Raw genomic sequence first — 24,187 nt, forward strand, 5'->3', positions numbered from 1 at the left:
ATTTCTTAATGGCATGCTACCAACGCCAGCTTCAAAGCCTTTTCAGTTTCATCTCCCCTAATGAACAATGCCAACCATACCATCTTTGGAGATAATTCAAAAGAAGACCTCGGTATACCTCATCTCCAAAAACACATACTGAAGACACATCTAAGAGAGAATCTAAAGCCCTTGTGTTATCAATCTTACTTTTTCCCGTAAGAACAAAAAGGTACATAAACCTTGACTAAGTTCTGTGTAATATGATAAACAAAACCAATGCAATGTTATCATCACTACCAAAAAATGCTACATAGCGTTAATGCCAACTCTACTCTTCAACCAACCCATCTCCAAAACTCTATGGCTACATTTGGCTACTCCCTGGTACATATGAGATAGGTACCTTTAAAACGCTATTTACATACTTACAGCTAGGAGACTAAATTAAATGGAACTTGTAGAAATATGATAAAGGTAGATTTTATGATAGCTCACAAACCTGAGAAGACCTTTTTCTTTTACACAATAATAAAATGACAGTATAAATATGTCAGAGATTGCTGCCATTTTTCAGTAACTAATCACTGAGAACAAGAAAGGAATACAACATTTAAAGACAATTTCCTGGGCAGCCCGGGTGACTCAGCAGTTTAGAGCTGCCTCCAACCCAGGCTGTGATCCTGGAGACCTGGGATCAAGTCCCATGTCAGGCTCCCTGCATGGAGCCTGCTTCTCCCTCTGCCTGTGTCTCTGCCTCTCTCTCTGTGTCTCTCATGAATAAATAAAATCTTAAATAAATAAATAAAGACAATTTCCTTTAAAAGTCCTAGGACACTGGCAAACAATCTCACATATTCTATTAATATTTCAATGTTCTGGGCAACTAGCTACAAATGACAAGTAGTCAAGTCTAGACAGCTCATCCAAATATGGCATTTCTTATACATTACGAAAGAAAAGTATTTTTAAAAATAGCTACTTACATGACACTGCATACTTGCTACCAGTTAGACTGGTATCAAAAATAGTCATAAAATGATTGAAAGAAAGAAAGAAAGAAAGACCAGGGGGAAAAAAAATCTACCTGATTGGTTTACAAAGAAAAAGTAATAAAAACAGAAAAAAAATCTTTCTGTAGCTTTTTCTGATTCTTTCTAAAAAAAGAGTGGTCTCTCAGAGAAAAGCAAGCAAAACACACCAAAATAATAACACAGTACAGGAGTTTATGTATTTCTGGCTTTTCAAAAATCAAGGAGAGAAAAAAAAAATCAAGGAGATCTGTCTCTCTGCAGCACCTTTTCTTTGGATCCTCTGTGGCTGACGGCAAAGCAAATACACTTCTTTCCACACTATTAACACAAACTAAAAAATAACCAAAAATTTTGTTCATTCAGCATAAAATCCTTCACGACTCTATTTTTCTAAGTTCCACTTAAAAATCAGCAGTATCAGGATCCCTGGGTGGCGCAGCGGTTTGGCGCCTGCCTTTGGCCCAGGGCGCGATCCTGGAGACCCGGGATCGATTTCCACATCAGGTGCACCCACCCGGTGCATGGAGCCTGCTTCTCCCTCTGCCTGTGTCTCTGCCTCTCTCTCTTTCTCTCTCTGTGTGACTATCATAAATAAATAAAAATTTAAAAAAATCAGCAGTATCTTTACAAAAGATTTGCCAACTAATAAATCAAGTAACAAAAGAATTAGAAATTTACCTTTTTGCCACCCACTCAGGCAATAAACTCAGGGCAAGGATCATCAATGGATACTAATACACCTGGGAGGGCAGCCCTGGTGGCTCAGCGGTTTAGTGCCTGCCTTCGGCCCAGGGCCTGATCCTGGAGACCCAGGATTGAGTCCCGCGTCGGGCTCCCTGCGTGGAGCCTGCTTCTCCCTCTGCCTGTGTCTGTGTCTCTGCCTCTCTCTCTCTGTGTCTATCATGAATAAATAAAATCTTAAAAAAAAACCACACACACACCTGGGAGAAAGATTGATGGGGAAAAGGATATTTTCTGTCAAAGATTACTTATTAATTACAAAGGAAAAAAAAAAAGAAAAAAAATTACAAAGAAAAAAAAAAAGAAGTAGATGTGGGACTCGATCCCAGGACTCCGGAATCACACCCTGAGCCAAAGGCAGATGCTCAACCGCTGAGCCACCCAGGAGTCCCTCATGCATTATTTTTAACAACAACAACAAAAGTGTTTGACCTGAACCTAATTGTGAGGAAACAATCAGACTAATCAAGACAGGACAAATGGAATCTTAAAAATTTGTAATGTCATAAAACATCCAAACGACAAAGGTGACGGATACATTTTCTAGGTTGATGGCAACTAAAGAGACATGACAACCAAATATAACATGAGATGTTTGAGAAGATCCTGGATTTAAACAAAAACAAAAACTAAACACATTATAAATAAAGAGTATTTGGGGAATAGGAAAATCTACATATGGCATATATATTGGATAATACTATAGTTTCCTCACTAAATTCCTAGAGAATGACAATAATATTGCAGCAATGTAATGATGTCACTGTTCTTAACAGATATTTGCTGAAGGGCCAAGGGTTGAAATACCATGCTATCTGCAGTTTATCTCAAATGATTCAAGAGATACAGAGAGAATTCTCATATATTGCTGGTGGGAATGTAAATGGTTACATTTCGAAAGAGACTGGCAGTTTCATAAAAAGTTAAATACAAAATAGCAATCCATTCCGAAGTATCTACTCAAAAGAAATTAAAACCTACATCCACACAAAGCCTTCCTAGAGAATGTTCACAGCAATTTTATTCATACAGCCAAAAATAGAAACAATCCAAATGTCCATCAACTGGTAAATGAATAAACAAAATGCTACATATCTACACAATGGAATACTGCTCAGAAATAAAAATGAAGTAAATACTGATACATAAAGGGATGCCTCACAAGCATTATGCTAAGTAAGAAAAGCCAGATACAAAAGATCACATATTATATGATTCTACTGATATAAAAGTGAAGAAAGAAGGAACCCCTGAGTGGCTCAGTGGTTGAGCGTTCGCCTGGCTCAAGGCATGATCCTGGGAGTCCTGGAATCAAGTCCCAAATAGGGCTCCCTGCACGGAGCCTGCTTCTCCCTTTGCCTGTGTCTCTGCTTCTCTCTCTCTCATTAATAAATAAATAAAATGTTAAAAAAAAAAAAGTGGAGAAAAACACTACTTAGAGACAGAAAAAAAGATCAGTGGCTGCCTGAGGTTGGGGGGTAGTAATGAGAATTAACAGTAAATAGGCAGGGGTACCCAGCTGACTCAGTTGGTGGAACTTGTGACTTTTGATCTTGGGCTTGTGAGTTGCAGCCCCATGTTGGGTATAGAGATTACTCAAAAATAAAATACTTTAAGATTTTATTTATTTGACAGGGAGAGAGGCAACAAAAGCAAGGGGAGTGGGGAAAGGGAGAAGCAGACTCCACACCAAGCAGAGAGTCTGATGCAGGGCTCAATCCCAGTACCCCGGATCATGACCCATGCTGAAGGCAGCTGCTTAACCAATTGAGCCACCCAGGAGTCCCTAAAATTAAAATTTTAAAGAAAAAAAAAAGAAGTAAAAAAAAAAAAAACAAAACAGACAAAACTCTTACTGGAGTGATGAAAGTATTATTCAACTGGATTATACTGATAGTTGCTCAATTCTTACTAAAAATTATTCAATTATTAAATGGGTTAATCTATAGTTATGTAAATTAAGCTTCAATAAAAGTATATAAAAATAAAACAAGTGTGGTAAAATGGTGATTATATAGGTATTCATTGTGCTAGTCTTTCAACTTTTCTACAAATTTGAAATTCTTCAAAATAAAAAGTTAAGGGTTAGATTAGAATGAACTCTGCAAAACACACACACTCAAAATTTAGTGTTTGTAACTGCAGATTACCTAAAGGAGGTAAAGGACATGTGTACCACAACTGTGATAAATTTAGGATTAAATAAAAAAAAGAACCCAGTATGTTGAAATCTAGGGCCAATTTTTATCCAAGGATTTGATTAATAATTTTTCTCAACTTAGGTGTTCTTTTTTCCTAATTACACAAGTAATGCATATTTATTGTAGAAATTTCAGAAATTAAAGTGAAAAGGAAAGATTTAGAATTAAAGTATAAAAAAGAAAATAAAAGCTAACTATAATCTCATAGCCAAAGATAACTATAAATAATTTGTTCCTCAGCTTTCAGGTGTAACAGTTCCATTTCAGCAAAGGCAAGCTATCTATATATGACATCATCACAACTTGATCAATTGGCATGCTGAAATTTTATATCGTACCCAAACAATCACATAAATCATAATAAGAATGAAAAGGCAAAATAAAAAAATTTAGATGGAAATCCAATGCTTCCTTTCAGTTTTCAATTAAAAAAATGCGTGCACTGGGACGCCTGGGTGGCTTAGCGGTTTGAGTGCCTTTGGCTCTGGGCATGATCCCAGAGTTCCAGGATCAAGTCCCACATCGGGCTGGCTCCCTATAGGGAGCCTGCTTCTCCCTCTGCCTATGTCTCTGTTTGTCTCTCTCTCTCATGAATAAAGAAATAAAATCTTTAAAAAAAATAATCCATGTACTAGCCTCAGGTCTCCCCCCAAACCCTTCTAAAATACAGATATGTGCTGCAGATTGTAACAATGTACATTTGTAACCCCCAAAATTCACATGTTGAAACCTAACCCCCAATGTGACAGTTTTAGGAGGTGGAGCCTTTGGGGATGATTAGGTCATATGGGTGGAACCCTTATAAATGAGATAAGAGAGCTCTCTCACCCCCTCCACCATGTGGGATTTCAATAAGAAGTCAGCCATCTATGAACCAGGATCAGGCCCTCACTAGACATCAAATATGCTGGCACCTTGATCTGGGACTTCCCAGCCTCTAGATCTTGTGAGAAATGAATTTCTGGGGTTTATAAACCACAGTCTATGATGTTGTTACAGCAGCCCGAACAAACTAAGACAAATTAGAGAAAAACTCATAAATTCACAAGGACAAAATGAACAAGTGAGGAAGCTATATTTGGGGCCCTGGAAGGTAGACAGACAAGTGATAAATGATTTAGCCAACCTGAGAAAGCTGAATCCTCCTCAGCCAGCAGTGGGGAAAAGTAGAGAAGCAACAACCCTACTTAAAATGAAGATTCCCAATAGGTTCAGGAATTAACAGCACGGGGTACCCTACAAGTGAAGGTGAAGATATGGATAAAAACAGGAGAGGTTATGCATTTACCTAAACCCAACAGGTAGACCTGTCTAAACACTGTGTATGCAGCCTGGTGAATGCCTCACCCTGGAGGAAACGGTGGGTTTTTTTTTTAAGCTCTCACTTAACAAAAACTATGGTCAGGTCCAACAGCTTCCAATTCACTTTCTGTGTCCGATTTTTAAATAGAAGTAGATAAACAAAAACAAGCAAATACTTAAGGTAAAGAAGACATCGAATGTGAAAGAAAAAGACTATAACAAGCACAGAGAAATGGAAACTTGAAGAAACAACACTGAGATCTCCCAGAAAACAGCAACAAAACAAAAACCATCAGAAGCTGAAAAGAGAAAAGATAGACAACCAGACCAGAAGGTCCAATATCTAAAAATAGAAGATCTAAGAAAAGAGAACACAGAAAACGAAAAGAAGAAAATTAAAGGATTAACTCAAGAAATCTCCCAAGAACAAGAGGAGGACAGTTTCCAGATTGAAAGGGCTCCCTAAAGCTGAGCACAGGTAAGAAAATACATGTTGAAATGTATCACCATCAAACTTCAGGACACCAGGACACAGCAAAGTTACCAAAAGCTTCCAGAGAGGGAAAAGACAGGATTCATACAAAGAACAAAGAATCAGAACAGCATCACATTTCAACGTTTCTACTGAGAAACAGAAGACAAAGGAACAATGCCTTCAAAATTCTGAGAAAAATATTTCCAACCTTAAAATTGCTACCTAACCAAAACTGGGATACCAACTAAGCATCAGAGTAAAATATAGTTTCAGAATATAAAAGTCTCAAATTTTAACTCCTCTACATTCTCAGGAAATTTTCAAAAATGGGGTCCAGGAAACAAGGTTTCCAACAAAGGGTGGGGAGTAGGAGTGTGAAAGAAATCCCCGGGGTACCCAAGATGTTAAGAGCTGCGTAGCACACCCAGAGCTCAATCAGTCCAGATCAGAGTATGTCAAATTCTCTACAAGAAACTTCAAAAAGGTAAAACAAATATAACAGTTTGAACTTACCAAGGGATTCATAGCTGGCAAGGACTTTGAGGGTAACTTAGGAAAAAAATACCTAAGAGACTAAGCAAACCAAAAGTCAACACATTTATTTTCCTTGGGGTAGCAAAAGATTGTACAGGAAAGGAAAATGAATCTTAAGTATACTAGTAAATTCAAGTGTCAATAAGCATTTAAACAGTTAAAACAATACAAAACTGAAGACTGACTTAACCAAATTACAAATGATAAAAATAGAGGAGAATGGGAGATAGGGTGACTGACATCAAAAATTTCCATGTGCCAGGCACAGCTATCTTTTGTCTAATCATCAAATAAAAACAGATATTGTCCTTATATGTGAGGAAACCAAAGCACAGACAGGGTAATAATTTGCCAAAAGTCACACAAATAGTAAGTAGCAGAAGAACTTTGAACTTTTTTGCTCTTCACCATCACACTGGATATCAAAGAATGAAATCTCCATCTCCCAGTGGGAAATCAACAGGTAATGGTTAAAACTGGAAAAAAAAAAATCAGTAGAGAGGCAAAAATCTCAAAATCAGTCAAAAGAACTGAAAAAGATTGTTTCTGGGGAGTGAAAGAAGGAAAAAGGGGTCTAAATTCTTGTTCTTAATCCCTGTAGAACTACTTTACTCTTGGAAACTGTGCATTTATAACTTGAATAAAGTGAAAATTAAATTTTTAAGTAAACCTTAAAACTCTTTTTCAACCCTAGAAAACTGGACATAAACACTAATATGACAGAAGAAAAAGTGAAAAAATAAGACCAAAAATATAAATAAGTATTTGATACATGATAAAGATAGCATTTCAAATCTTTGGGGGGACGAGGGTGTGGATATGAATTTCTCAAAAAAGTAGGGGAAAATAACCAATTATCTGAAAAATATATTAGATATTGATCTCCCACCACACTGCCAAATATATTTCAACTATATAAAAGATTTATATGTAAATTTTGAAATGATAAAGAAAACAGGAGTAATTATCAATATTAACAATTATGAGGGGAAAAGATTTCTAAGCATGAAACCAAAAGCAGAAATCAAAAAAGGCTGCTGGTTTCAACTTCATAAAAATTCACAAAAAAAGTACCACAGAGTAAAAAAAAAAAATATAAACCAAGTTAAAAGACAAACTAGAGGAAAAGCAAGTATTTAATAAGAGGCTAATTTCCTTAATATGCAAACAACTCAAGTCAACAAGAGAAAAAAATAACAATCCAATTAAGGTAGACAGGAAAACACTAGTAAGTCATAGAAAAGCACAAAAGGCCTCAATAAATCTGGGGGAAAATACAAATAGCCAATTAAGATATGGAAAGATGTCCTACCTCATTCATAATTAAAGGAATACAAAATAAAATGAATACACCTTTAACCTATCAGATCAGCAACAATATAAATATAAAGATCATTCTTGGGTTGAAAAAAGTGTGTGGCAAACAAGCACTCTTGTACACTGACAGTAAAAATGAAATGTCACAATATTTTTGAAATGAATTTGATATTACCTATCAAAATTTAAATTGCCCATACACCCAGCCCCAGTAATTACACTTCTAGAACTGTACCCATACCAGGGCAGCTTTTTAAAGCAAATACCTATACCCTAGCTGTCCATCAACAAGGAACTATTTAAATAAAATATCATCAGCCACAATGAAATAAATACCATGCATCCATCCATTAAAAGAAATGATGTCCTCAGCATTATTTTGACGTGAAGCTAATCTAAGAACAGTATGTATGGTATGACTCCATTTGCATGTGTATGCGTATTTTCAAGCATGGGGTAGGAGATAAGACCTCTATGCAAGTGATGGTGCATCTACAGATCATGATCTCTGTTGGAAAAACTCTTGACAACTGAAGTAGATGATAGATCTGAAATGACCTGGCCTAAAGTCCACACTTAACAACATATCAAAGTTTTTTTTTTAAGATTTTATTTATTTATTCATGAGAGACACACACAGAGAGAGAGGCAGAGACACAGGCAGAGGGAGAAGCAGGGCTCCATGCAGGGAGCCTGACGTGGGACTCAATCCCGGGTCTCCAGGATCATGCCCTGGGCTGAAGGCAGCGCTAAACCGCTGAGCCACTCAGGCTGCCCTCAAAGTTTGTTTTAAAGTGCTGTGGAGGAGAAAAATTTCCCAAGACCTAACATATAAGACTTAAAGACTACTATCACGAACACTGATTTTTAACTGTCTATACAGAAGACAATTCTTTTTCAGAAAGAAAGAAAAAAAAACTGTAGGAGGAAGGATTTAAATCTGTGTGTAGAATGGAGGAGATATAGCTATAACCTTCATTAGCATACATATGGACCCTGTGACCACTCTGATCAAATACAGGCCTACAAAGGTACATAGCGTCTCTGAAGAAACAGAATAATGGCCACTTCTGGAGAGTCAGTCAAGGGAGACAAAACACAAGGATTTACATACTAACTTTTCACAAAAAACGTGTATTGTTTTTTTTTTAATTTTTTAATTTTTTTTTTTATTTATTTACGATAGTCATACAGAGAGAGAGAGAGGCAGAGACACAGGCAGAGGGAGAAGCAGGCTCCATGCACCGGGAGCCCGACGTGGGATTCGATCCCGGGTCTCCAGGATCGCGCCCTGGGCCAAAGGCAGGCGCCAAACTGCTGCGCCACCCAGGGATTCCTGTATTGGTTTTATAATTATCTAAATAAAACTTTAAGTTAAAAAACAAGAAACTGAAAAAACGTGTAAGATATAACTTACAAATACCAATTTTTAAAATGACAAATAAAAAATAAAAAATAAAATAAAATAAAATAAAATAAAATGACAAAGATACCAAAAAGAGAGGACATTTACAGGTATTAAAACTATGTAGAACAACATCTGGAAAGATACACAGGAGACTGATAGTAGGTACCATCTCTGACAAAGAGACATAAAATCTAGAATCAAAGGAAGACTTACCTTTCATTGAAAAAACTTTGGTGCTGTTTGAATATTTTTTTAACAATAATGATTATTTTTTTATGTATCTAAACTATTCATCAGTAAAACAGAATAGAATGAATTTCCATAAAAGATCCATGCTATAACGCAGATAAACCTCGAAAACATTATGCTCAGGAAAAGAAGCCAGGCACAAAGGCCACATACTGCACATTTACAAATGGTGGTTAGCTGGTGCTGAAGGCAACAGGACTGACCACAAATTGGCATAAACCTCACTGGAGTGACAGAAATGTTCTAAAACTGGGGGTGTCTGGGTGGCTCAGTTAGTTGGTTAAGGGACTGACTCTTAATTTTGGCTCAGGTCAGGATCTCAGGATTGTGCGATCCCAGCGCTAGGGGTGGAGCTTGCTTAAGATTCTCCTTCCTTCCCTCCCAGCTTCAGCAGTGCCCCCCTACCCCCACCCCCCAGGGCTCTCTGAGGGGGGGGTGGAGTAAAATACTGTCCTTCTGGTGAGAAAAAATGAAAAAAAAAAAAGACAAAAAGATTAATGACTGTGAAATCAGAATGATGGGTACTCAGGCTTAATTACACTTTTTTTTTTCAAATTAAAAATGTAAGTCTATTAAAAAATAGCCAATGCACACACATAAAACTTAAGATCTCACCAAGCAAACAAAGAAATGCAAATTAGGGGCCCCTGAGTGGCTCAGTCAGTTAAGCTGTTAAGCGTCTGCCTTCCCTAAATCATGATCCCAGGGGTCCTTGAATTGAGCCCCAAATTGAGGTCCCTGCTCAGTGGGAAGCCTGTTTCTCCTGCTCCCTCTGCCTCTCCCCCTGCTTCTGCATGCTGTCAGATAAATAAAATCTTTAAACTATATATCTGGGGATCCCTGGGTGGTGCAGCGGTTTGGCGCCTGCCTTTGGCCCAGGGCGCGATCCTGGAGACCCGGGATCGAATCCCACATCGGGCTCCCGGTGCATGGAGCCTGCTTCTCCCTCTGCCTGTGTCTCTGCCTCTCTCTCTCTCTGTGTGACTATCATAAATAAATAAAAATTTAAAAAAAAATAAATAAACTATATATCTCACGTACAAATATCTACATATGCATACTTGTGAACACAAACTGACAGCTGAGTAGTATTGTCAAGTGGCTTTATTTCTTTATTGTCTTCCTTCAACATTTCTGAATTTGTTCATTTTCTATATTCAGTATTACTACTTTTGTAGTCAGGGGGGAAAAATTCCACTTTCCAAAAAGCAAACTTCGTTACAAAAAAAAAAAAAAAAAAAAAAAATGGACAGGGCAGCCCGGTGGCTCAACGGTTTAGCGCCGCCTTCAGCCCGGGGGTGTGATCCTGGAGACCCGGGATTGGGTCCCACATCCGGCTCCCTGCAGGGAGCCTGCTTCTCTCTCAGCCTATGCCTCTCTCTCTCTCTCTCTCTCTCTCTCTCTGTCTCTCATGAATAAATAAAATCTTTTTTAAAAAAATGGACAAAGGCCATGTTCAGCCAATTCATAAAAAAAATACAATGGATATTTAGGACATAAAAGTACTCATCAGAAATGACAAAATACAAATTAAAACAAGTCTCATTTTTTTTAATCTACCAAGCTGAAAAAAAATTTTAATTGTAATATTCTGCATTGATGAGGTATTATTACTCACACAGTAGTGGTGGAAATACAAATTAGCCTGACCTTTATGAGATAGAGAATTAGGCAATTAAATATTAAGAGCACTAAAAGCCATGTTTATCTTTAGCCCGGCAACCTAATTCTAGGAAAAAATTCTAAGGAAATAATTAAGAATGCCAAGCAAAGACTTACCTACAAGGATATTCATTTTTTTTCACCACAATACCAGTTTAATGCACATAATTATGTACAGTACAAGGATATTCAATACTGAGTTTATAGTGACAAAAAATTTAAAACCCTGATATCCAATGGAAAAGGATTATTAAATTATTTTATATCCATGTAACAGAATACTATGAAGCCTTTAAAAGTGTAGAATCGTTATTTATTAAAAACGAAGAACAGGGGATCCCTGGGTGGCGCAGCGGTTTGGCGCCTGCCTGTAGCCCAGGGCGCGATCCTGGAGACCTGGGATTGAATCCCACATCGGGCTCCCGGTGCATGGAGCCTGCTTCTCCCTCTGCCTGTGTCTCTGCCTCTCTCTCCCTCTCTCTCTGTGTGACTATCATAAATAAATACAAATTTAAAAAAAAAAAAAAAAAAAGGTTAAAATTATTTATCTCTGGCTCCTGTGAGTATGGCTTATTTCTGCTCCCTTTTTGCTGACTGGCACTTTCTAGCTTATCTGCAATGATTTATGTAACAATAAAACTTTATATCATAATAAAATATTTTTTAATTTAAAATTTTTAAAGGCAGTTGGTTTCCAGTTGTAGTTATATGCAAAACCCACCCTGCAGCCAGTGATCTCCATTTTCCCAAACCCTATTATCAAAGTATTACAAAAAATTAAAAAGTAAAATTTACTATAGAAAAGAAATGCGGGGGTGCCAGGGTGGCTCACTCCATTAAGTGTCTGCCTTTGGCTCAGATCATGATCCCAAGGTGTGGGGATCAAGCCCCATATTAGGCTCCCTGCTGAGCAGGGAGTCTGCCTCTCCCCCTTGTGCTCCATTGAAAGAGGAAAGGAAAGGGAAAGAAAAGGGAAAGGGGAAAGGAAGGGAGGGGAGGGGAGGGGAGAAAAGAGGCCAAAGCAAAGGAAAGGAAAGCTAACCAGAAAGCACTTTAGAAAGCACACTGTGTATCATTCAATCGAGTAGTAGGCTGTTGCTCCATAATAGGCTGTGAATCACTGACCTCAAGCACAATAATTCAAGTGTGAACCTTTGGAAACACTTCACAGAGCCAAGGCTCAAACATAAGAAAACACCACTGTTCATTTTTTAAAGTGAGTCTTTTAAAATCGAGTACATAGTAATTTCAGTGGGCCTGAGTTCCATATTTGGAATAAATTGTTCCCTCCCAAGACATATATTAACTTTGGCAAATCATTAGAAAACCACTCACAAAATCAATTACGCTTACAAGTGAAAAATGTATTAGTTTCATCTGCACAAGGCGACTTAATAATAAGAGGTAAACCTCTTCTGTGAGTTTCAGTCTTGTGTTTTAGGTTCCTAAAAAGTTTAACTCATAAAATGTGTTCCCTGACAATCTCTCATAAGCAAATTCAGATGAACTCACTAGTTAACACATTTTGCTCTTAACATAGCAAACGAACTTTTTAATAATTATATGTAATTACTGGATGAGAGGCTGTTGCTCAATACAGTGAAGAAATTATGCTGTACTTGAAGAGATCAAATCTACCACTGCACTTTTAGAAAAGTATGTATCTATTTGATCATTCCATCCAAGTATCAAGACAACTAATTCAGTTCAAGGGCTGTGGTATCCATTATACTGGATAGGAAGAACAATTATTCAAATTGCAATACCACTGCTGTTAAAATACATATACGCACACACACTTCTCTAAGTATATACGTGTATATATATGCATGCAAAATTCTAAAGGCATAGAAATTTTCTAAAAGGTACAGAAAAAAACAGACAGTAGTGGCTATATGTGGAAAGGAAAGGGGACTTCTGCTTCTCACTTTTAGCCCAGAGTTTGCAAATTAGTGGCCCAAGGACCACATCCTACCTATAGATGTGCTTTATTTGGCCCATACAGTGTTTTAAAAATATTTGAATTAGTTGCCAACATTTGAAAATCAGGAAATTTTCCATAAAACTCTGATTTACTGGCTTCTCTTGAAAAAATGGAAAAATCTAAGAATACTAGGACCCCCTTCCATCCTGGTAATATTTGAATTAAGGGAAGTAACCTTCTTAAAAAAGACAAGTACTTTCTAGCGCTTGTTTCTTTCCAACACTTCAACTGTTCACATTCTCCTCCTGACATCTATAGACATTTTAGTTTGCAACCCCTGTGAAGGCCTTTCTAAACTACTTGAACTTATTCTGTGCTTATATTACTTTTTAAATTTTTTCCTCAGTGAAATACAGAAAAACTTTAGAGACCCCATAAAATATTTTTCTTCATTCACATCTAAATAAATGTTACCTAATATTCAGTTCAAGGAAATATGCCTGAAAAGGTAGGTATATAAGGTGGGCCAATATTTAGAGGGCTCAAATTGCTTCCAGAAACAATATTCTTGCTGTTTAATTTTAATTTCTTTCACGTCATGTTTGGAATATATACTGGCAACATTTAAATCTTATGGCAAATGAAATCTACAAAGAAAAAAAAGCCTTAAAAAGAGCCTAGATTATAGAACTTTTTTCTTCAAGATTTCTATAAAAACGAAGTCTTTACTCCATTTACCTAAACAGCTTACTTCAAATATTTACTGAGCACTAAATATATACCATTCGGGCAGCAGATGTTCTGGGAGAGCCAAAAACTATTATGGTGTATTTTCCTCTCCTGCGTAGGTATCATATATAATCAATGATATTAAAAAGGCAAGAGTGGAGTTTAGAGAAGACAGCACTACTACAGTGATTAGTGTCCCAATTTCAAAAAAAAAAAAAAAAAAAAAAGGATCTCATGAGGCATAAGAAAAGGAAAGAACATTCTAGGTAGAAGAAAAAGTTTAAAATTGGGAAAACAAAAGTAGGTGTGGAAAATGAGCAACAAATCAGTTTGAATGGAACAGAGAGAAAGAAGATATCCAGAGTAAAGATATACCAGAAAGGTTTTCGTTGGGGGCACCTGGCTGGCTCAGTCAGTTGTCTGTCTTTGGCTTGTGTCATAATCTCAGGGTTCTCAGGCTGCCTGCTCAGTTGAGAGCCTGCTTCTCCTGCTCCTAGTGCCCCCCCCCCAATTTATGCATGTGCACACTCCCTCTGCCTCAAATAAATAAATAAAATCTTAAAAAAAAAAAGATACACCAGAAAGGTAGAGATAGATAAACCAGGACCAATCTTTGGAGGGCCCTGAATGTCAAGCTAAAGCTCTGTTCTTTTTCTAGTATTCAACAAGGGCATTGTTAAACATTTTTAAGAAAAAAAAAATGCACCAAAATAAAGCTGTGATTTAAAAGATTAATCTGGGTGGGTGGAGGGACAGGGTAACTGAGTGACAGGCATTAAGGAAGGCATGTGATGTGATGAGCACTGGGTATATGTTGGCAAATTGAATTTAAATTAAAAAAAAAAAAAAAAGGGACACCTGGATGGCTTAGCAGTTGAGCGTCTGCCTTTGACTCCGGTCGTGATCCCAGAGTCCTGGGATCGAGTCCGACATTGGGCTTCCAGCATGGAGCCTGCTTCTCCCTCTGCCTGTCTCCGCCTCTTTTTCTCTCTCTCATGAATAAATAAATAAATAAAAATCTTATTAAAAAAAGAAAGATAGATTTATCTGGTAGTGGTGTGTCCATAATATGGATTAGAAGGAAGAGCGCCAGGTGTAGAAAGCCAATTTGGAGAGTGTTCCTGTTAAGGTTGTGGCAAGGGGAATGGAAAAAAGAGTTGGGAAGTGCACTGCAGAGTGGAAACGAATGGGGTTTGGCAAATGATTTGAGGTCTCCAGGAACAAGAGGGCATTGGATAGAATTCAGTTCGAGCCTAATGTCTGGAAGACCAATGGAGCTATTAACAGAAAAGGGAAAAATCAGAATGAAAAGCTGGCTAGTAGGATGGGGAAAAGGATAGATTGACTTTTTAAAAACACATTTAGTTTTGCCAACAATATAACATCCATAACATATTCCACCATCAGAAAACCTTGCACCCTTTTCTGGCCCAATTTTTAGGTTTAGCCAAAGAGAGTATATATCCTATACAAGTAAAGGATATATTTAATACAAAGTCAATGAGAAGCCAGTCACAGAGCATATTAAGCTAAATTAAAATTAAAATTAAGCTACAGGGCAGTCCGGGTGGCTCAGCGGTTTAGTGCCACCTTCGGCCTGGGGCATGATCCTGGAGTCCCGGGATCAAGCTCTCCCTGCATGGAGCCTGCTTGTCCCTCTACCTGTGTCTCTGCCTCTCTCTCTCTCTCTGTGAATAAATCTTTTATAAAATCAAAACAAAATTAAGCTACAATAGCATTAAGTTGGACTCCTACCTTACTTTCTATACAAAAATTAACTCAAAATAGGTCAGTCATCTAAATATAAAACGTGAAATCTTAAAACTCTAAGAAAAAACATAGAGATAAATCTTCATGACCCTGGGATTAGCAATAGATTATTAGATCCAATGCAAAAAGCACAAGCAACAACAAAAAAAATTAGATAAACTGGATGGCATCCAAAATAGAAACATGTACATTGAAGGATGTTATCAAGAAAAATGAAAAGACAACCTATAGAATGGGAGACAATACTTGCAAATCACATATCTGATAAGGGTCTAATATACAGAACATATAAAGAACTCTTACAACTGAACAAAAAAGACAATCCAAATTAAAAAAAAAAAAGCAAAAGGACTTGAAAAAACACTTCTCCAAGGAAGTATACAAATGGCTAAAAAACATATTAAAAGGCATTCAGTATCATTAGTAATCAGAGCAATAGAAATAAAAATTGCAATGAGGTTCCACTTCATACTCATATGAATAGCTATAATTTAATAAAGGATAATAGTGGTTGGTAAGGTTATGGAGAAACTGGGACAGACCTCTGTTCATTGCTGGGGGATATAAAATAATTTAATTGCTATGGAAAATACTTCGATGGTTCCTCAAAAAGTTAAACATAGAATTACCGTTAAGACCCAGCAACTCAATTCCTAAGTATTTAACCAAAAGAAGTAAAAACAGGTACTCAAATATGTATACATGCATTTTCATACAGCACTATTCACAAAAGCCAGAAGTTGGAAGTGGCTTGAACATCCATCAACAGATGAATGGATAAATTGTGCTATCAGCATACATTGAAATATTATTTAGCCACAAAAAGTAATGAAATACTGATACATGCTATACAATATGGATGAACCTTGGAAGACATTAGACACAAAAGGACTAATATTGTATGGCTCCCTTCATATGAAATATCCAGAATAGGTACACATCCATAGATAAAGACTTCGGATTGATGGTTGTCAAGGCAAAGGAAGAAAATGGTGACCCGGGTGATTGCCAGAGCTTGGGTTTCCAGGGAATGAGGAGCAACTGCTTTGACAGGTGTAGGGTTTCCTTTTGGGGTGTTGAAAATGTTTTGGCTACAAAGAAGTGGTAGCTACCACATTGTGAATGTGGTAAATGCCACTGAATTGTTCACTCTGTCATGGTTTGATTTCATGTTATGTCGATTTCATCTCAATTTTTAAAAAATCAACAATATTCCAAAGAAAAAATAAAAATAAATCCATGTCATAAATAAATAAATAAATAAATAAACAAACAAACAAATAAATAAATCCATGTCTTGTCATTCCTGAGTCCATTAACCAACCACATTCTACCCAAGCCAAGCTCCTAGATGGCTCTGTTCCACTTGCTCCTTCCTGGTTTCACTCAGGAAATAGCCTTTACCTACAATATACTGCTTTTCCATCAATTCAAATCCACTAATTATTTCAAAACTTCTAAGAACACAACTTGCCTATGGCAGCCATTCAATCTTTGTGAATCACTGGTTCTATTTGATTCAGTCCATTCCTACCTGTCCGAAATTTTATATAGTTAATTCGGTATTGATATATGAATGTTTCTGCATTATCCTGAAATTTTTCTCTGATCATTTCAGACATGTTCTTTTCCTACTAGAGCACAAATTATAATAGTAACTGTCTTCTGCTTTTTGTGTTACACTGTCTGCTAAGGATCTATCCAAAATACATTCATTTAAATACTATCTGGTTGATAGTTTTTGCTCTTATGTGCTACACAAATTTTGTGTGGAAGGAGTGGGAAGATAAGATATAGTAAAGAAACCACTTCCACCCACCCTAGCTAAAATGGAGATTAGTTTTGACTTCATCTATGATCAGGAATACAAGTCCCACAGCAATACGGTTTGTAAAGACTTCCTGTAGGGCAACAATGTACGTTTTACTGTGCTCCTTTTAAAACTAAAATGAATCTAAATGCTCTATTTGTAAACTTGTTTATATCATACCCAGAGTTCCACTTTGTATGTGTCACTCAAAAAAGGTTAAGAACAAAGTAGAAGAGAAGAACTCCAAAGCAAGAACTCCCAATCTTCTTGAAAATGTCATAGAGTGTAGGATACTGGGGTGGCTCAGTCTGTTGAGAATCCGACTCGATTTCGGCTCAGGTCATGATCTCAGATCAGGGTCATGGTCTTAGGGTTGTGAGATCTAGTGAGTGGGGCTTGTGCTCAGCAGGGAATCTGCTTGAGATTCTCTCTCTCTCTCCTTTTCCCTCTGCCCCTCTCCCACTTTAAATAAATATTTTTTAAAAAGGTCATAGAATGTTGCAATCTTTCCCTACCCTCTTCCTAAAATTGCTGCTTGGCACAAATTATTTTCAAGAAACCCAGTATTAATATCATGGTTTATCTGTTATAAAGGGACTTTTCCTAGACTCATGCATATAAACCAGAGAATGGATCAGAAACTCATTTACCATGCAGGTGACTGAGAAATGGATTAAGATCAGGCAGGAGAGGTACTGTGAAATAAGAGGTACAACTGATTTTCATGTCTAGATTCTGATTTTGCTTCACTGTGTCAGTTATACCTTTATTTTATCCAGTCGGGTGCCTCTGACAATGTTGACAAAGTCAACAGGACAAGACTGTATAAAAACATTTTCCTCCAAGTTACTTTTCTAGAAAACATCTGTTCCATCCATGATGGGCACATGTAATGTTCCAAAAAATACAAAATACTTCCTGAAGATACCTGCAGGTAACCTAGGATGTTGCAACACCACAACTGCAAAGCACTAGCCAAATGAACAGTCAATACAGGCTATATGCTAGTCAAAATTATTGTATTTATACCTGTAACTCCTAAGTTAATGTCCTCTAAAAACCTAGAAGTATTAAAAAATAAAATAAAATCTAGGGGATCTGGTTAGCTCAGTTAGTAGAGCATGCAACTCTCAATCCCGAGGTCTTGAGTTCAAGCTCCAAGATGCGCACGGAGCCTACTTTAATAAAAAATAAAAATAATAAAAAAAAATTAAAAAAATAAATAAAATCTAAAAGTGTTATTTGCCTCTTGTCACAAATGCTAAAGAACTCACTTTAAAAACACGAGACAAAAGATTTTGAAGGCCAGAAGTGAATTTAAAATCTTATGTAACATTAAACTGTACACTTAAATAAAATGGCTTACGTTAAATTTTTATGCTGGTTTCCCCTTAAAACAAAAAATGTATTAGACTACATTAAAGGATGAGAAACCACTAAATTGAATGTGCTTAAATTATAAAAGGTTAAAAAGCTTTAGTGATTTGAATTAACAGAAACTTTCTGACCTCTTAAGGAAGATGTTTATTAGATATTCTCCATCTCCAAGGAGGGTATAAGCAATGAAAAAGTCTAAATTGTAGTAAGAGAGATTTAGTTTTGACAAAATTCTAACTAGAAAAGTAATTAAACACAATAATAAGGTATCATGCAAATCTCTGCCCTCAGGGATGTAAGAATAAGCAATCTTGGAAGTATTATACTCAATTCTTCAGGAAAAACTGAAATGAACTAGAGGATCTCTTAAGCCAGCTTCCAGTTTTAGAATTCCAGATTCTATACTCAAAGCCTAGTAGTATCTCTCTGCAAGACATTATACCTACAGAAAGTTTGTTTTTGTTTTTGTTTTTTTTTCCTACAGAAAGTTATACTAATCTATAAGCCATTCCAGTTGGCTTCAAATATTGGGTCTTTTCACACCATTTATTCATTTTATGTACTCACTTAGGAACTGAAAATTGACTACTTTTTTTCAGAGGCAGTTCTATCAATTCTCCAGCAGCATGGCTGCCAACTCAGGTTTATCACTACAAAAAAAAATGCTTACATTGAAACATACTTGGTTCCAAATTAAACAAATAAATATATCTACATACTGCACAAGGAACAACTAGAAAAAAAAAAATTCTAGGGTAGATAATTTACAAAGCCAAAACATTCAATTTAGTTTAACAGCTTCTTAAAAAGTTGTTTGTTACTGAAAACAAAAAATACTTACTTTTGAAAACAGAAGCATAGTCTTTCCAACTTGAGTTTCATTTTAGAAAACTTATGGCCTACATTTTTAAATAATTTTTAACTTACCATATTATTTTCTAACAGTTATCAAACAACTAAATGATGGTTATTTATTAAAATGCACAGCAGGCACTTACGAAGTCACAGTAAAGTTAATCATCTCAAATTCAACAGGTTAATCACAACAATTTGAGAGAGATTTTGCTAACCAGTATTAGGATTATCTCAACAGTTTACAAAATTGGATATTAAATGATACTTAAAAATAATAAGTATCTAGATTATATATTTCTTTTTTTTTTAAAGATTTTATTTAGTTATTCATGAGAGAAGCAGAGAGAAAGGCAGAGACATAGGCAGAGGAAGAAGCAGGCTCCCTGTGGGGAGCCTGATGCGGGACTCGATCCCAGGACCCCAGTATCACCCCCTGAACCAAAGGCAGAGCCTCAACCACTGAGCCACCTAGTTGCCCCTAGACTATGTATTTCTTAACACACAAATGTTTTGACCAAGTACACATGTACAATTTCATTTATTTTAACTAGATCTTATTAATTATAATGAGTATTTGTTTAAAACAAAAATCTAAGAAGACAAATTTAGCCAGGTCAAAATAGCAATCAAAATACAATACTGCAGCTAACTAACTACTTTCATTAGAAAGAAAAGAATACCAAACCTCCTTTCAGTTCAGAAATAGTTTTTCATTTTATAATCAAAGACAAAGAATATGACTTCTACAGCCAAAAAAATAAGGTAATGTAGCTTAAAGCTGAGTTATCACTTAATTGCCTGGATTTCTAAGAAGCTACTAACTTCTAACTACTTTAAAGCCTGATATGACTTCTACAGCCAAAAAATAAGGTAATGTAGCTTAAAGCTGAATTATCACTTAATTGCCTGGATTTCTAAGAAGCTACTAATTTCTAACTACTTTAAAACCTGAATCCATCTTTTAATGGCTCATTGCTTTGTTCAGAAGTGTATCGCACCTTGTTTCTCCCCGCTCCTTTTTTTTAAGATTTTATTTATTTATTAATGAGAGAGAGAGAGACAGAGAGAGGCATAGACATAGGCAGAGGGAGAAACAGGCTCCATGCAGGAAGCCCGATGTGGGACCCAATCACAGAACTCCGGCATCACACCCTGAACCAAAGGCAGCCGCTCAACCGCTGAGCCACCCAGGCGTCCCTATCACACCTTGTTTCTTACAGATGTCATCTCATTAGAATACATGGTGTCTTTGAGCTTAATAATTTTTTATTTAAAAATCCAAGTAAAATTTTTATAAGGCAACTATAATTTTTAAGTTATTTTTTTTTCTTATCCACACTGGGCCTCATCTTTCACAACACCTAAAAACAAACAATCTTAGATGTTAAACACACACACCTCAAACATATAAAATTCATTACACAGGTTCTGTAGCCATAATAATAATACTAATAAATACTGACTCTAAAGAACTAAAAACTTATAAGGGCAGGGTTTAAGTGGTACGACTCAAAAAGCAGTGGGGAGAAATAATGATCCTCCCCTACCAAACTGGTAGCAACAATATGCCATTTCCTATGCTAAAGTAGTGTAAACAAGGAAGAAAAAGAGCTGGAGGTACAGAAGTGGGTAGGCAAGAGAACCCTCGTCAAGATACAGCTTTACTTCCAAATTTCACTAGTGTAATACTTGTTCTCAATGTTTTCAATAACCTCTACCACGGACTATTTAAACACCATAGGTTGGTGTTCAGAAAACTACTAGAAGCTGTAGTCCCTCTCTTAGATAATCCCAGACATAAAAGATAGAAGTGGGGATCACAAATGCTTCTTCAATTATAAAGACTTACTCCTGCATTCAATGCCTCAAAAAGTTTTCTAAAATCTAAAAAATTCCACTCTTGCTACAACAATCAAGTTTAAAGGTAAAATAACAAGACCTACCAATGATGCAACAATGAAAAAAAATTCACACATCACTTTTGGTGTGACCACAGCTACAAGTAAGATGAGCATCATTCCAGAAAGGACTAGAAGAAGAATGAGATAAAGAGGAGGCTTGCTTACAGCCTCTTTTTTTTTTTTTCTGGCATTGCCTGAGGCATTCAGTGGACATGGAATAAAGGGAAAGCTGGTTGTATAAGTGATGCCAAGAGAAACAAGATTCCACATGTCAGGGGACTGAATGCCCAAACACAGAGAGCAAAGGGCACTCATCCCATGTCTTTCTGACCAAAGAAAAATGAGTTGTTTCACCTGAAATCCTTTCAAAGTAAGTCTAATGGTCTCTACTTCATCACTCACCCTAAGTGAACTCCACAACCCCTTCTCCTAGAACAAGGAGAAGCCCTGCTTATCAAAAATAGCAAGTGCTACATTCAAAGCCAAGAAACACTCCTTTGGTCTAAGTGCCATGGTCTTCTGCCTTAATTCTACAAGGAGACACCAAGCCAAAGAATTGGTTCCCAGCCTAAGCCAAGCTCTCCATTTTCCCAAACAACCCAAATAACTCAGCTTTATTTCAGATAAGCCCCTCCCCACTCTGACATCCCGGGGTCCAGGGCTCCAGTCCCCTCAGAAAGTTCCCTCGTCCAAGATGATCTCCTTTCCTTCTCCTTTCCTAAGGCTTTCCCGGACCCAGCCCCAGGTCCAGCACTTCTGGTCTTCCGTTAGTGGATCTACTCGCACATCCCACTCCTCTCTGGCACAGCTCTTCAGGAAAGTCATCTCTCTTACCGTACTCACTTGTCCTCCCCCATAACATTGTTTTCCTTTTTCCCTATCATTCCTCGAATGGAGAAACCCAAACAAACACGCACACGCACGCACACACAATATGTGTTCTCAGCTCCCGACTCCCAAGTCTCTCCCGTGCCCCAGGTTCTTCCATTGACACCGAATCATCTCCCGGAGTTCCCCCTTATCCTGGTCTTCCTCGACCCTAACTCCAGACTCCCAGCTTTCTTCCCACTCCCCAAATTCATATCTCCTATTCTGTTTACTCTTAACCAACACCACAGCCCTCTGGCGCTCAGGTCTACCCCTGTGCCTCCATACTCCAGTCTCTCCCGACGTTCCTCGGCCCCTAATTCTCCGCAGAACCTCGGGAGCCCCTCCCCAATCTCCCCTCCGCCCCTCCTGCACCCGGTGGCCCCCCACTCCCCTCGTACGTGCTGTCCTCTCTAGCCTTGCTCAGCCCCCCAATTTCTCCCCAGTCCCCGAGGCACCCCACACGCCGTCCACGCCCTGGGAAGGGGGTGCCCCTCAGTGCCCGCCCGGCCCGCCCTACCGCCGAGCCCGGGTGTCCCTTCCCTTCCCCGCGGGCCCCAGTGCTGGCGCGGCGGGGCCGGCTCACCAGTTGGTCATGTCCAGGAAGAAGGCGCAGCCGGCCGGGTTGAGCTGGAAGCCGAGGAGCCGCTGGAACTCGGAGATGAGCACGTCCTTGTCGGTGGTGCCCAAGCAGCTGAACTTCTGCATCAGCTCGGGGTCCAGGTCCACGTCCATGCCCTCCATGGCTGGGGCCGGACACCCGCTTCCCCGCCTCCTCACAACCTAGCCGCCGCCGCCGCCGCCGCCGCCGCCGCCGCCGCCGCCGCGCCGCCGGGCCCGGGGACAGGGAGGGGGCCCGCTGCTAGCAGGCGCCGCGACCCCGCTCCTTTGAGGTAGGCCCCGGGCCTCTCACCGCCTCATAGGGATAAACTCACTCAGCCACTCACTCACACTCTCGCTCCCCCCCCTCCCACCCCCCCCAGCGCCGCCGCCTCCGCCGCCGCCGCCTCTCGCTTCTCCGCCGCCTCCGCCTCCTCCCGCGCCGCGCCCACTGCGCAAGCGCCGCCCGCCTTGCCCCGCCCCTTCCTCTCCAGGGCCCCGCCCCTCGGTGGCGTCACAACCCCGTGACGTCCCCCGCGTGACCTCACCGCGGTGGAGCGAGGGAGCGGGGAGTGGGAAGGAGGAGAGGGACCGCCCCGCGGCTGGGGGTGACTCCTGGTCTGACCTTCTGCTCGCCCCACCCCCACCCTCAAGGGGAGGAGTTAGAGCTCGGGGTTTGGGGAGAGTCTCGGGGATGTCGGTCTGCGGCAATTCCACCATTTTGCAGGTGAGGAAACCAGTCTGGGAGGAGAAGCGACCAGGGCAAGGTCAAGTACCAGGGTGTACGCAGGACGGTCTTCTCGGTCAGGGGTTTGCCCCTCGCCCTGAAAGGGTTTGTTTGCGTTAAGTTTTAAGAGCTGCTTTCCCGGATAGGTAGTGCCGTGAATCCCTGGTTTCCAGCCATCCTTCGTAAGGGTTACTACGATTTATCAGTGTTGTTTCTGTTATGCAACAGTGGTATCAAGTCTCTGGAAAGTAAAGGAGGCCTTGGAGACGAACGTCAATCACAGGTCCAGGCAGCAGCACCCGCAATCTCCTACTCATTCTGTCAAGACCAACCCTCTCAAAGTAAAGGTTAAGTAATGAATATTTGGCATCCCTTCTTCTGTTTTTAAAATAGAAAGCAAAATATTGCTGTACAAATGGTACACCTGCCTGGTCAAGGTCCCATCTGAAGATCAGAGATTGAGAAAGGCAGCATAGAGACGGTCTTGTCTACCCCCTTCCATTCCTATTTGTCCAACACCGCTATATCCAAAGGGGAAAAAGATGAGTAAGAAATGGCCTTCTACCTTTCAGTAGCTCTCTGTTTTACGAATAAGGAAAGGGAGATCCAGAAAGCTTATATCTTGTCCAAAAATATAGAGCAGTGAAACTAGAACCCCAATTTCAGATTCCTAATGGGATATGTTTTCCTTTTTTTTTTTTTAATATTTTATTTATTTATTCATG

General features: G+C 38.7%; 1 protein-coding gene across 1 annotated transcript in view; it reads right to left on the minus strand.

The window, feature by feature from the left end:
• ILRUN (inflammation and lipid regulator with UBA-like and NBR1-like domains) overlaps nt 1-23,081 on the minus strand; it is a 94,497-nt gene extending 71,416 nt beyond the window's left edge. The window contains exon 1 of the mRNA XM_055330218.1: nt 22,722-23,081. Within this exon, the coding sequence (XP_055186193.1) occupies nt 22,722-22,879 (158 nt within the window). The 5' untranslated portion in view covers nt 22,880-23,081. The remainder of the gene's footprint in view (nt 1-22,721) is intronic.
• Between the last annotated feature and the right edge of the window lie 1,106 nt (nt 23,082-24,187).

The sequence above is a fragment of the Nyctereutes procyonoides genome, unplaced genomic scaffold (genome assembly GCF_905146905.1).
Source record: "Nyctereutes procyonoides isolate TBG_1078 unplaced genomic scaffold, NYPRO_anot_genome, whole genome shotgun sequence".
Classification (NCBI taxonomy): domain Eukaryota; kingdom Metazoa; phylum Chordata; class Mammalia; order Carnivora; family Canidae; genus Nyctereutes; species Nyctereutes procyonoides.